This window comes from Sparassis crispa (assembly GCF_003851025.1).
Source record: "Sparassis crispa DNA, contig_000009F, whole genome shotgun sequence".
Taxonomy (NCBI): domain Eukaryota; kingdom Fungi; phylum Basidiomycota; class Agaricomycetes; order Polyporales; family Sparassidaceae; genus Sparassis; species Sparassis crispa.
In genome coordinates, this window is record NW_020939756.1 from 1769832 (window position 1) to 1783259 (window position 13428).

General features: G+C 55.9%; 3 protein-coding genes across 3 annotated transcripts; all 3 read left to right on the forward strand.

The window, feature by feature from the left end:
- Window positions 1-2500: 2500 nt before the first annotated feature.
- On the forward strand, window positions 2501-7171 carry SCP_1005700 (hypothetical protein; the record flags this gene model as incomplete). Its single annotated transcript, XM_027762434.1, has 12 exons — window positions 2501-2887; window positions 2937-3159; window positions 3205-3396; window positions 3448-3969; window positions 4023-4267; window positions 4317-4565; window positions 4617-5060; window positions 5411-5704; window positions 5752-5931; window positions 5984-6167; window positions 6214-6924; window positions 6969-7171. 12 exons carry the CDS (start codon window positions 2501-2503, stop codon window positions 7169-7171), a joined length of 3834 nt encoding a protein of 1277 aa, XP_027618235.1.
- Window positions 7172-8065: 894 nt separating this feature from the next.
- SCP_1005710 (predicted protein) lies at window positions 8066-9486 on the forward strand (the record flags this gene model as incomplete). The annotated part of the gene is made up of 2 exons (XM_027762435.1): window positions 8066-8428; window positions 8476-9486. The coding sequence occupies 2 exons, from the start codon at window positions 8066-8068 to the stop codon at window positions 9484-9486; spliced, it is 1374 nt and encodes a 457-aa protein (XP_027618236.1).
- A 137-nt stretch (window positions 9487-9623) lies between these two features.
- On the forward strand, window positions 9624-11060 carry SCP_1005720 (hypothetical protein; the record flags this gene model as incomplete). The annotated part of the gene is made up of 1 exon (XM_027762436.1): window positions 9624-11060. One exon carries the CDS (start codon window positions 9624-9626, stop codon window positions 11058-11060), a length of 1437 nt encoding a protein of 478 aa, XP_027618237.1.
- Between the last annotated feature and the right edge of the window lie 2368 nt (window positions 11061-13428).

Sequence of the window (13428 nt, forward strand, 5' to 3'; positions counted from 1 at the left end):
GTGAGGGGCCTCTGACCTGCGTGGCCGTCGTGGACGGCCATGCACGGAGAGGCTCCACTGGCTGCATAGGCCAGGTGGCACAGAAGGTAAACCACGCTGGGCACGAGTGGCCGTCCTGGACGGCCGTTCGAGGTGCATGAACTGCCAGTACTGAGTGGAACCTGAGCCAAGGCTAGGGGTATGTGTCTGCTTTGGGAAGGAGGCTGTTGCCGAACACTACGAAAGGTGCTGTTGGCACGTGTACCATCACTAGCGCTGGTGAGTCGCCACTGTCCTGCACGGCCGTCGTGGACAGCCATGCATGGTGGTGGTGGTGTATTACCGACATGGGTCCCAGTTAGGAATGCTAGGCTGCCACTGTAGTAAGCATATGATAAACTAGACCTGTAGTAATGTACTACGCAATCATGATATGTATTATTACAGCGACACATCCATAACCAATGCCACTTCAAAAGCCTCATACTCCTCAACCATAGCTCGCGGCCAAAAGAGGCTCAGATGGCTGTATAGGCCAGGTGGCACAGTCAGCAAAGCACAGCGGCTGTGAGTGGCCGTCCTGGACGGCCATCTGCTATAGTGGCCACCAGGGGGACAGACCACAAGTGGCAGTCCAGGAAGGCCATATACAGCTTGCACAAGAAATGGCCTTCCCGGACGGCCACCTGTGGCACTGACCATGAGTGGCCATCCTGGACGGCCACCTACTGTTGTGGCCACCAGAGGGATAAACCAAGTGGCAGTCCAGGAAGGCCATGCATGGCTTGCACAAAAAATGGCCTTCCTGGACGGCCACCTGTGGTACTGACCATGAGTGGCCATCCTGGATGGCCATCTGCTGTACTGGCCATGAGAGTGACAAAGTACAAGTGGCAGTCCAGGAAGGCTATGAACAGCTTGCACAAGAAATGGCCTTCCCGGACGGCCACCTGCTGCAGTGGCCACCAGAGAGACAGACCACAAGTGGCAGTCCCGGAAGGCCATGCATGGCTTGCACAAAAAATGGCCTTAGGGTTATGAGGCCCCCTAGGACGATCGTAGGGTCGCTGAGGGCGGGGGACCCCAACCCTAGGGTGGGGGTTCCCCGAGCGGACGCTAGGGGTACGCGTCCCCTTTGGGAAGGAGGCCGTTGCCGAACCCTACGGACCGTGCCGTAGGGCACGTGCGCCATCACTAGCGCTGGTGAGGGGCCTCTGACCTGCGCGGCCGTCGCGGACGACCATGCGTGGAAAGGCACAGGTGGCTGCACAGGCGAGGTGGCGCGGGGGGGGCGAACCACGCTGGCCATGAGTGGCCGTCGTAGACGACCGTTCAAGTTGCATGGGGTGCCAGGTCTGAGTTGAACCTGAGGCCAGGAACAGGTGTCCGCTTTGGGAAGGGGACTGTTGCTGCACCCTACCGTAGGGCACGTGCGCCATCACTAGCGCTGGCTGAGGGGCCTTTGACCTGCGCGGCCGTCGCGGACGACCGTGCGCGGAGAGGCACATATGACTGCACAGGCGAGGTGGCGCGGGAGGGGCGAAGCACGCTGGCCATGAGTGGCCGTCGTAGACGACCGTTCAAGTTGCATGGGGTGCCAGGTCTGAGTTGAACCTGAGGCCAGGAACAGGTGTCCGCTTTGGGAAGGGGACTGTTGCTGCACCCTACCGTAGGGCACGTGCGCCATCACTAGCGCTGGCTGAGGGGCCTTTGACCTGCGCGGCCGTCGCGGACGACCGTGCGCGGAGAGGCACATATGACTGCACAGGCGAGGTGGCGCGGGGGGGGCGAAGCACGCTGGCCATGAGTGGCCGTCGTAGACGGCCATTTTCGTTGCAGTGTGCGGAACCTGTCTCACCAAATATGCTTGTGCGCAAAACAAAAAAAGAAAAAACAGGTGAGAGCCAAGAGATGATCAGTGTGTGCGCATATAAGGATGGAGGGACAGAATGCGAGTTTGGATCATATTCCTTCATCCTCAAACATCCACTTGTGAGCCGCCGGGACGCAGTCCCGAGAAGCGGCGAACAAGTGGATGTTCTGCACCGAGGTGAAGGAATATGAGAAGTGTCTTCAGGGATATCGATCGAGATCGGATCTTCTGATCGAGGTGGATAAGCGGATCAGCGACCGGATATGGTGATGGGACGGAGGCATAATAATAATTAGGTCACCCCTCCCACACGAGGCGGGGTAAAGGGAGCCCTCCACGCGTGGCCGTCGGCGACGGCCATGCCTGTACACGCACGTTGCAGCACGCACGCCCCATGGCAGAGCGAGGAGGAGCAGGGGCGGCCGTCCGGGACGACCATCCGTGTACGTACATGCTGCAGCACGTCGACCTCATGGTATGGGAGCTGTACCACACGCGGCCGTCATCGACGGCCAGATGACCTGCCTCGTGGGATCAGATATCGCGAGACGCGTTAGACGAGAAACTGTTTCGACGGTACATAAGATCAGTCGAGTGGGTAGTTTTGGCATTGTTCCAACCCCCTTCGTCGAACAAGTCAGTTTCACTATGCCTACTGTTACACTACCCGGAGCTCTGCTCGATCTGCACGCTGCCGAAAAGGACCTGTGGTCTTGGCCGACTTGGGCGACGCTGGTGTGCACCGATCACCCGCCATGGTCACCGGAAGCCGAGGAAAACCCGCCCGAGGGATGGGACGCGAACATGGTGTTGGCGGTGAGGGCGTTCGTGGAAAAGTATTTTAACACGAAAGCGAAGAACAAGTTCGACTTCATGAAGAGGCAGACGGACGAGTACAGCAAGGGGCGCAACGCCTGGATCCAATGGGTGGCGGATACGTATCGTACGTGCAAGGTGAACGCGAGGGTGGATGAGGTATTGATAGAGGCGAACCGCGACCCGTTGACGGTAATGCGGGCGATGAAGACGAGCACGGTGAGTGTATGGATCGAACTGGCGCGGAAAAGTACTCACATATGCAAAGCTGCCGTCCGCCACCGACGCCGTGTTGTGGGCGTTTTATGAGGTGACGATATACAGAGTGCTCGGGCCGGAAGGGTTGTATGAGAACCGGATGCCGAAGAAGGGACCGAACGAGTTCATCAGCGTGCTGCTGATCCATTGCTGGGAGAGGTGGAGGAAGGTGGTGAAGCGGGACCAGACGGCGATGAAGAAGAAGCGGGCCGAAGTAGACAGGCTGTGGAAAGGTATGTGGCGGACCTGCGGACATAGTTGAGACTGACGCTGCGCAGAGATGTCGGAGAAGACGCCGACGAAGAAGGACCTCCGCTTGTTCCTCGGCCACATCAAGACGCTCATGGCGAAGTTGGAGCGGTACGGCGGCGACGAGGCGCTGGTGGCGGAGTTGGCGGCGCGGAAGGCGACGCTGCAGGCGATGCAGGAGGCGCTGAAGAAAGAACGCGGGGACAAGACCCGCGCCCGCAGTGAGTGCTCCGCCGTGCAGGCACGACAGCAGAACTGACTTGGCATAACAGCACTCCCGCGAGCGATGCTCAAGGCGCTCGACTCATTGTCGACCGCGGCGGAGATCCTCGTTATGCAGAACGAGCTGAAGGAGGTGCTCGCGGCATGCGGGCCCAATGACGACGAAGAGGGCGTCGCGCCCGAGGTGCCAGACGGGCCCGATGTCGAAGTCGAGTGGGAGGACGGCGTCGAAGAATTTAAGACAATGACGAGGGAGGAGCTGCTAGAGGCCCTCGGGATTCCGAAGGAGGGGATCCCCGGATTCAGCAAGAAGCAGTCGAAGGAGGGGCTCGTAGACCCGTGGAGCGAGGAGTTCGACAAGCTGGCGCCGGAGGACCTCGAGGACCTGGAGCCGCGCTGGCACCAACTCGTCGGCATGCTCAAAATGATGTTGAAGATGATCAACGGTGAGCCGGTGTTACTGATGGATTCTGTAGGCGTCGGGAAGACCATGCAAGCGGTCGGTGTCATTGCATTGCGGCAGTGGTACCGCGAATATTACACGCAGCACGGACGGTTCCCCGGGCTTGCAGGTGAGCACTGCACTGTGGCCGTCGGGGACGGCCACGCGCTGACTTGAGCACAGGAAAGCGCCAGATGCGCTCGAACGAGCAGCTCGACGGGAACTTCGACGCGCGACCGTCCCTCATAGCCGTGCCCGCCAATCTCATCCCCCAATGGGAGGCCGAGATCAAGCGGTACCTGCTGAAGCGCGACTTCGACGTCGTGCTGTACCTAAACAAGCTCAAGTCGCGGGAGAACTGGTGGCAGGAAGTGTACGCGAAGTCGCTGCACGATCCCAGCCACAGAATTGTGCTGGCGTCGGTCACGGTGAGTACAATTTTCTGGTCAGTTGGGCTTTCATTTGACGTGGACACAGGCGCTGCAGGACGACGCCAGGGCGACTCTGACGATCAATACGCCGCGGTGGGATGTGCCGGTGCAGCACTTCCGCTTCGCCACCCACGGCGCCTTGACCTTGTTCGCGACGAAATGGGGAGTTTTCATCCTCGACGAAGGGCACGAAATCCGGACGCTCAACTGGACCTACATCGCGGCACGGTTCCTGATGGAGATTAGTGCGATGGGGATCGTGCTGACGGCGACTCCGGTTATGACGCGCCCGACGGTGAGTACTCGAATAGGCAGTACCCGCTCACAGCTGCTGATGACTTTACAGGACCTGTGGAACATGGGCCGTCTCTTGAAGCTCCTGGCCTTCGCAATCGAGAACGACGACAACGCGTTGCTGATGGAGCGAGAGATTCGGGCGGCGGCACGACGGGATCGCAAAGTGCTGAAGGCGTCGGGGGAAGATACCCACATCCTCAACATCGTCCACGGCAAGGGGAAGGCGGCCGCGACGATCAACGAGAGCGAAGAACGGGAGAAGATTGTCCAGTGGATCGAGGTGATCCGCCACGGCTTCCAGGGCGCCGTCATCCGCCGGACGCAGGCGTCGGTCGACAACGAGGGACAACCCATTTCCGGGCTGCCCCCGTATATCCATCTCCCTCTCGTCGTCGATCTGCACCAGTACGAGCTGGACAATCTCGACGACATCGCGAAGCAGATGATCGAGGATGGGGTGGTGGCGAAGCAGGCAAAGTACACGTCGGGGAAGGTGAGCACTATCTTTCTCTTCGCATCGAGTACTGTGCGCGGCCGTCGACGACGGCCGCCCTGTGCACGCCTCCTCCAGCCCGCGGGAAGGCGCCGCTGCTCCAGGCTTGGCAGCTGTGGATTTCCATGCGCGCTGTGGCCGTCGGCGACGGCCGCGCAGGGAGGGAGCGCTCCTTGCGCGAGGTTCCACTTTTGGACTCGGTGCACAGAGTGGCCGTCGGCGACGGCCGCGCAGGATGCCACGCCCTTTTGTGCGGATTGACCAAATTTTTGGTGTTCCATACACGCGCGGCCGTCGATGACGGCCGTGCAAGGCCATCGTGTCACGATGCTAATAAAATTTTCTTTCAGTCGTTCTACCTCAACATCCGCCGTGCGCTCACCCATCCGGGGTGCAACCACGAGTTCGAGTACGAACTCCCCAACACCTTGGAGGACTGGCGCAACAAGCCCTCCAAAAAGCTGGAGACGTTGGTCGAGGTCCTGCAGCACCATCTCGAGACCGACGGCGCTGCACCGCTGGCAGTCACTGGCCCTGGGCTTGGGAACCACCCTGACCACGTGGAGTTTCATCCGGTCGCCGGGAGCCCCGACAAGATCGTCGTATACATCAACTTCCCCAGCCACTTGCCGTTGATTGGGGCGGTGAGTACCTAATCCCCCATTTTCATGTCTTACTCACAGTTCGGCAGGTGTTGGACCTCTACGGCATCAAGTATGTCACGTACGACGGAGACACCACTCTCGCGCAGAGGCAAGTCAGCCTGAAGGAGTTCAAGGCGGCGGATCGAGACGGACCGCGCGTCATGATCATGTCCGGCGTCGGGCTGGCGGGCATGAACATCGCGTGCGCCAACCATCTGATCGTCGTGGTACGTCGTTGCATCGTTCAGATTGCTTATTTAACTAACGGACGCGCACCAGGATACTCTGTGGTCGGCGCAGGAGGACGAGCAGCTTATCGGTAGGGTTCATCGGCCCCCGCAGGCAAAGCCGGTCCTCATCTACAGGATTATTGCGGCGAAGACGCCAGACGTCTTCCTGAACAACATCGCGTTCAACAAGGCGGTGATGCACCAAGGCTTCACCGGGGCGAGTACGGCGATCAGTAAGTGACTTGATTTCAATACGAATTGTGGCTAACCCTCCCGCAGAAAAGGTCTTTGCTGTGGGCAGCGACGACGACGCCGGGTCCGGAGACGATGACTCCGACGAGGACACCGAGGATCCGTCGGAACCCGACGAGGATGGCTCGTCGAAGGCACCCAAGCCGAAGCCCAAGGCACCCAAGCCGAAGCCCAAGGCGCAGCCGAAGCCCAGGGCGCCGCCGAAGACCAAGGTGCCTAAACCCAAGCCTTCGCAAAAGCAGGCGGACGTCAGCGACGCCGACGTCGAGGTGCTGGAGGGTCCGCCCCAAGGGAAGCGCAAGCCACGGAAGAAGGCACAAGCGGCGAAGAGCTCAGCGGTCGTTCCCAGCTCTTCCGAGGAAGAGGACGACGAACCAACTCCTGGCGCTTCCGGAGCCGCCCCTGTCCCCTCGAAGACTCCCAAGGTGACGTACCAGAACAGGCGCAAGGCTGCTCAGCCAACCGCGACTGAGGAGGTGGTCCATGCGGGCACGAAGCGTAAGGACCGCAAGAGCATGGAAGAGGAGGTACCCAAGCCGGCGGCGAAGAGATCGGCTCAGCCGGAGGAAGCGTCCACCACGGAGGCTCCTATGAACGTCGACAATACTCTCATCGCACCGTCTCCTCCGCCTCCCACTTCCCCTTCGTTGAATTCCCTCGAGCTCGGCCACAACGTCAACCTGCCTGAGACCCCGGACCTCTCGCAGCGGGACTCCATTCAGCCGCCTTCCGAACTCAGTAAGTCTCATCGCTCACTTCATTCATTATCTCATTCCTTATAGGTTCGCTGGCGGATGAAGACTCCATCAAAGAATTCGACGAGCCGCCGGCGCCGGCGCCTGAGCCTCCCCGACGCGTCACTCGAGGGAGCACGCGGAGAACCGCAGCCGAAGTCGTGAAGCAGGCTCGCAAAAACGAGCAGCCCACAACCTTCGACCAATTGCCTAAGGATAAAAGGGGCAAGCCGCGTAAAGGCGGGAAGTGAGAAGGGTTGTGCGCGTCTTCGGGTTTCGTCGTCTGCCTTGTCGTCTCCTCTCGTCGCGCCGCATGTATTTTTTGACAACAGCGTTATGAATTTTACGAATAAGATGACTATTATATGCAGTGCCCGGCTGAAATTGAAATACAATTGCACGAACCATAACCAGAATTATTGCTCAAGTTTCTACGACATTCAATCAGCACCCTACCCATCCTTAAAGCATTGCAACGACCTGATACTATATGCTGCTTCGGAAGTAAGAGATTCCCAACTCTTTCCGTAGAAAAATAGTTACATCGCATTTGAGCTACTGCCCACACCAGCTTTGGCCGTCGTGGACGGCCGCGCGTGTCCTGCCAACCAACTGGTCACTGGTCAATGCGTTGGGCCCAGAGGTATGGCCGTCGGGGACGGTCGCGCGTGTCCTGCCAACCAACTGGTCACTGGTCAATGCGTTGGGCCCAGAGGTATGGCCGTCGGGGACGGTCGCGCGTGTCCTGCCAACCAACTGGTCACTAGTCAATGCGTTGGGCCCAGAGGTATGGCCGTCGGGGACGGTCACGCGGGTGCTCAGCTAGCTGTTCCAGCGCGGCGAGGGGGCGCCGCGAAAGGCTACACCACCAGTGGCCGTCGTGGACGGCCACCTGCATCCGCCAGGTGAACGTTCTGTGCCACATGACTCAGCCTCTCAAGCGCCCGGAGCACAGACCCCCCGCGGCCGTCGGCGACGGCCAGTCTCCTCCGGTAGTGCGCAGTAGCCGGAAAAGCCAACATCCGCCGTGCTAAAAGTTTTGATGATCGGCGTCACCATCGCCATGAAACTAGTTTTGCATTCACTAGCCGGAAGCCGCCTGCATATAAACAGGTCGAGGAATGCCCCCATCCCACATCGCCAAAATGCCTCCTTATCCCGACGAGCTGCTCCCGACCTCGCAGAGAACTTTAGATCAATTTGTCAACCGTGCCAAAGCAATCTTGGCAGATGAAGACGATGAATACAGAGTCTGGAACTTTGTAACATTCATGTTGGCTGGTCGAGAACATGTCAACCACTTGGAATGGCGCGTGTTCGTCAATGCTCGCCAGGGCTTTGCTGCCCCCCCATCGGATGAATACACCATTCGTCGAGACTATGATTCCCTGTTGGGTATTTCCCGATCATTACCCTACATATCACAGCTGGCGGTGTTTCCAATCCCCTCATTCAGAGAAACACTCACCACCAGTGTTCACATGGCTGTGAAGATACAGACCACGGAGGTGAGTGGTTTTGGTCGCAGTCCGCACTATGCTAATCCAGATCATAGGGTCAACGTTCCGTCCAGCTACACAAGATCCCTAACATATTATTTGGGAAGCTGGCCAATCGCAGTCAGACCAGATTGTTTTTCCCGCGGCTCTACGTATCTGGTGGTCTAGGACGCGTACCCCAGCCGGCCCTTAAAAACTTATACAATAAGGTCATTCGTCCCACGATCAATGAAATCCTGCCAGCCAATGTCTCTCATTGGCCTGTCAGCTACGAGCAAGCTTTTTCGCAGGCTCAGGATAGGCAAGGACAGCTGCATCACCACTCTGTGGATGTGCCTGGACACTACATTCAGGAGTTTGGAAGGGAGGTTATCCGAAGATGCGATCAGGATCGGGATCTCAAGGGCGCCTTTTTCGTCCATGAATGTCGTGGAACAAAGGATGCCACCGTGCACAATGGAACATTCGAATTTGACCGGGAGGAGTCTTTGAATGATCTTCTCAGAGATTATGACACCGAGAATATGGAGTTAGGCGAGTGGTATGTCGATGTGGCCCTGGAAGTCCATTGTCCTGGCCATGTGTTACAGTGGCTGGAGGATGGTCATCGGAATGTCCTGGAGGAGCTCTTTCCAAACTCATCCGTGGCCAGGATTGATCAAATGGCACGCAGCCGGGCCCTTCAGGTGGATCAAGTCGCGCAGCTCACCGATCTCGCTGGGTTTCGCATGGAATGTCCCACTATGGGCCGGGCAGACAGCATCATTTATGCTCAGATCTACACTACGGACAAATCCCCAACATATCAATTGCATCGAGGCGCTTTCAGTGCCAAGAGTGCTCGGGACCTGTACCCCGCCAAAATTGACCGACTTCGGGCGGATTATACCAAACTTGGCGAGGTGTTTGGCAAATGCAGTGGGTATGGAGAGCATGAAGCCCAGGATGGAAATGTGCGTGCCGAGGTTCGCGTGCGAGCCACCCGCGTTTTGGAAGTCCTGCACACCTTCGAAGATGACTTTATTCAGTCCAATGTCATTGCCTACGATGACAGCACTTGGTGGTAAGCAGGTCCTCTTGCAGTATCAGCAGCATACTGAATTTGCATAGGCAATTTAAATTCTACCGGCTGGCAGCATTGAACTATGTTCTAGGCAGACTCAAAGATTCTCTGCCGGCCCAGAGAATATGGATCCCATCTCTTATGCTTGGTGCAGCAGTCATTTGGATGGCCAATGCCCTAGTATCAAGGCCGGGGGAGTGGAAGATTGACAAGGAACTCAGCGATCAGTGCTCCCAATGGTACGACCCCGAACAGGATTCGGATGATGACGACGATGACGAGCTAGGAGAGAATCTTGAACCGGTGAGGGGAGCACGTGGGGTCTACTTTCTCTCCGACATTCGAGACGATCGGAGCGCTTGGAGACTGCCCGGCACCAGACTCATGGAGCAAGCACAACTCCTCGTACTGTATGGGGCATCGGACATGGCCGAGTTGAGCCGCATCATGGGCGCCGGAGTTGCCGTTCGCAGGATGGAACCCGCAAACAAGAGGCGCATGAACAACCGCACCCAGCACACTTTATCAGTGCAGTACATTCAGCCAGACCCGGATCCCGCACAGCTCCCGGAGTTTAGGCTCAGGACCCGAGGATTTGTCCTACGTCCAGAGATGCGGATGCGAGGCCTCGATGTCTTAGATGGACCTCCGTCAGATGAAGAGTCTGATATTGACAGGGTGGCACAGCGTATATGGCGACAGTTTCCAAATGATTTGATTCAAGTGTCTCCCAATTACAAGAAACGCTCGGACGGCCCTTACACCACTCTCACACGAACCGAACAGGACAATGCCACTGCGGAGGTCTTCCTGTCCTTTGAGATCCCTTTCCGCGAGTTCTATGTCCGCTACGTGTCGCAGGAACATTGGGACACAATTCTGTTTGACCGGTTCTTCCCCCCGAAAGGCTACGTGCCCACTAACAGGGTGCAAAACCAGTCTGGGTGCAAATACTATGCCGAGTATGTCTCTTTCATGAATCGTCTCAATAACGAAGCTGCGCGGGCGGCTCGGCAGGAATTTCGTGTGCTGTTCAATCAGCTTGCGTGGGTACCTAATATGCTATGCGACCGTATTTGGACCACGAAGCCCATGCGAGGACGCGAATATCGGCGCTTTCCTCCGGGTTCCGGGTCTGCTCCTCAGATTGCTCTCAACCCGCACGTGTACCGCGCGAACGTTATTTCCATCAGGGCAGCCAATCCCGACACTGATATAGAAGTCGATTCGAACAGCCCCGCTCGCCGTGACAGCTCATCGGAGGTTAGCGGCGCCGTGAGTGCCCCTGATGCAGCTATTGGACAACACGGGCCACACATCAACCAGCCTTTGGGCGCAATTTTCCACCAATCCCCGCCCCCTGCCCAATTGCCCCCTCCCATGCCATCGCCGCCAGCTGGACCTGACATGGAGGAGGAAGAGTCCCCTTATCAGCTGGATTCGCCGCCAGCTAACAGGTTGGAGGAGGAAGAGTCCTCTCCCGTAAGGCAAAATCAGAGACCACGCACTCCTGATTCACCTTCCCCTTATCGTCGTGCTCGCTCTCGTAATGGAATCGTTCCCGGTTCTCGCAATTGATAATGGAGGGCTATTGCGCGAACAGTTGCCCAAAGCTAGGTAACATTAACTACATCCCATTATGTACTTAGTCATCCGCTACTCCCCACTCCGATCAAATAGACACCCAACTTATGCAATTAAATAGACAACCCTTTGTGTTTATAAGTGAATACTTCTCCATGACACTGGCCGGTCAGAGCCCTGAGCGGCCGTCGCAGACGGCCACCTGTGGAGTGCCATCTGCAATCAGCAGGTGACGAAGAACAGACATACCAGCTGGATCACGGATGGTATTCCTGCGTCAGAGCTGCATCTGCGCGGGGGAACAGCAACGGCCGTCGTCGACGGCCACTACTGTTCCTGCGTTTCGAGCATGCTACCGCGAGTGAGTTTATAATAGGCCAGCGTGCTGCGCACTAAACGGCCGTCGCGGACGGCCACCGGTGGAGTGCCACCTGCAATCAGCAGTTGATGAAGAACAGACAGCTCTGACGCAGGATATGGCAGTCCAGGATTGCAACCCGTGGTCCAGTGGCTTATGCTTGCGCTAAGGAACAGCAACGGCCGTCGTCGACGGCCACTACTGTTCCTGCATTTCGAGCATACCACCGGGAGCGAGTTTAGAATAGGCCAGCGTGCTGCGCACTAAACGGCCGTCGCGGACGGCCACCGGTGGAGTGCCACCTGCAATCAGCAGTTGATGAAGAACAGACAGCTCTGACGCAGGATATGGCAGTCCAGGATTGCAACCCGTGGTCCAGTGGCTTATGCTTGCGCTAAGGAACAGCAACGGCCGTCGTCGACGGCCACTACTGTTCCTGCATTTCGAGCATACCACCGGGAGCGAGTTTAGAATAGGCCAGCGTGCTGCGCACTAAACGGCCGTCGCGGACGGCCACCGGTGGAGTGCCACCTGCAATCAGCAGTTGATGAAGAACAGACAGCTCTGACGCAGGATATGGCAGTCCAGGATTGCAACCCGTGGTCCAGTGGCTTATGCTTGCGCTGAGGAACAGCAACGGCCGTCGTCGACGGCCACTACTGTTCCTGCATTTCGAGCATACCACCGGGAGCGAGTTTAGAATAGGCCAGCGTGCTGCGCACTAAACGGCCGTCGCGGACGGCCACCGGTGGAGTGCCACCTGCAATCAGTGGTCGCATGAGCGCAGCCATATGCAGAAATGGATATAGCCGTCCCGGACGGCCGCCAGCAGTCTGACCACCTTTGTTCTGTCCATCATGCAACCATCTGTGTTGGGCCATTAGTGATAAACTAAAGTGGCCGCCCGAGACGGCTGGCATAGTGGTTGCACTGTGACTGTCCAGAAACTAATCTGACTAGAATAAGATGGAATTTTAACCTCAAAAAACAGATTTATTACAGATTCTTCAGTGGTGCTATATACTTGAGCTATTAACCAGGCTCTAAATCTGAGTAAAGTTCTTGGAGCAAATTTATACTTTCAGTTACATTCATCAATGATTATTTTTAGCTCAATTAAAAAAAATAATCGAATGGTTTTTTTAGCCTATAGTGCTCACATTTACGATTGGCCATAGTAGTTACTCAAGTGATTGTTATTCAAGCACACAACAGCTCAAAGCAGGCTCACGGACTTAAGATCAGTCTAGTTCATTAAGGAAGTCATGATTTCTATGATGCTATCTTCTAAGAGGTCAATAAAGACCTTAGTTAGAACCATATTATGCGCTAGATTCATTATCACAGACCTATTGAGTCTAGATAAGTTGATTACACCTGGAGGTATTACAAGATTGAAAATTAAGTTATAGGCATTCAGCTTCAAACATTGAAGTGTGTCTTATTAAGAACACTAGGTTTCCTAGAAAGATTTGAGAGGAAGTTAGATAGTAAGAGCATTGAGCATGAATGCTAATCCTCATGATCTTGTTGAGTCTCCAGCAATTGTTCACAACTTATACAGCGATAGACTGATTAGTAATCCTAAGAAGGTGATGAAATTTCTCTATTCACATTTCAGTCTGCTCAAACACTCTGTCCTTTTCATCAAGAGTTGGGATATCACTTTTAAGATTAACGAGTTCTTGAAGGAGTATCATATTGCTGTGCCTAAGTCTGCTGAAACATTCATTGTTCTAGGTATGTCAATATTAAATGGAGGTTGCGTAAGCAACTCTAATTAATACTTAAGACTTTTACCATGTTTTGAATATAGATAAAATACATTTTAGGTGCTTGTAAGATCTAAAACATGTCAATAAAGACTTACATTCTAAAATTATCTTGAGTGACATTCTGATTTGTACAGTCGTTTAATTGCATTAAAGAGTTATAAAGTATGGCAATAGATCCACAGAAACTCTGCCAAAGTGACTTTGAATATTCAAAACGCATGTTGTGGTT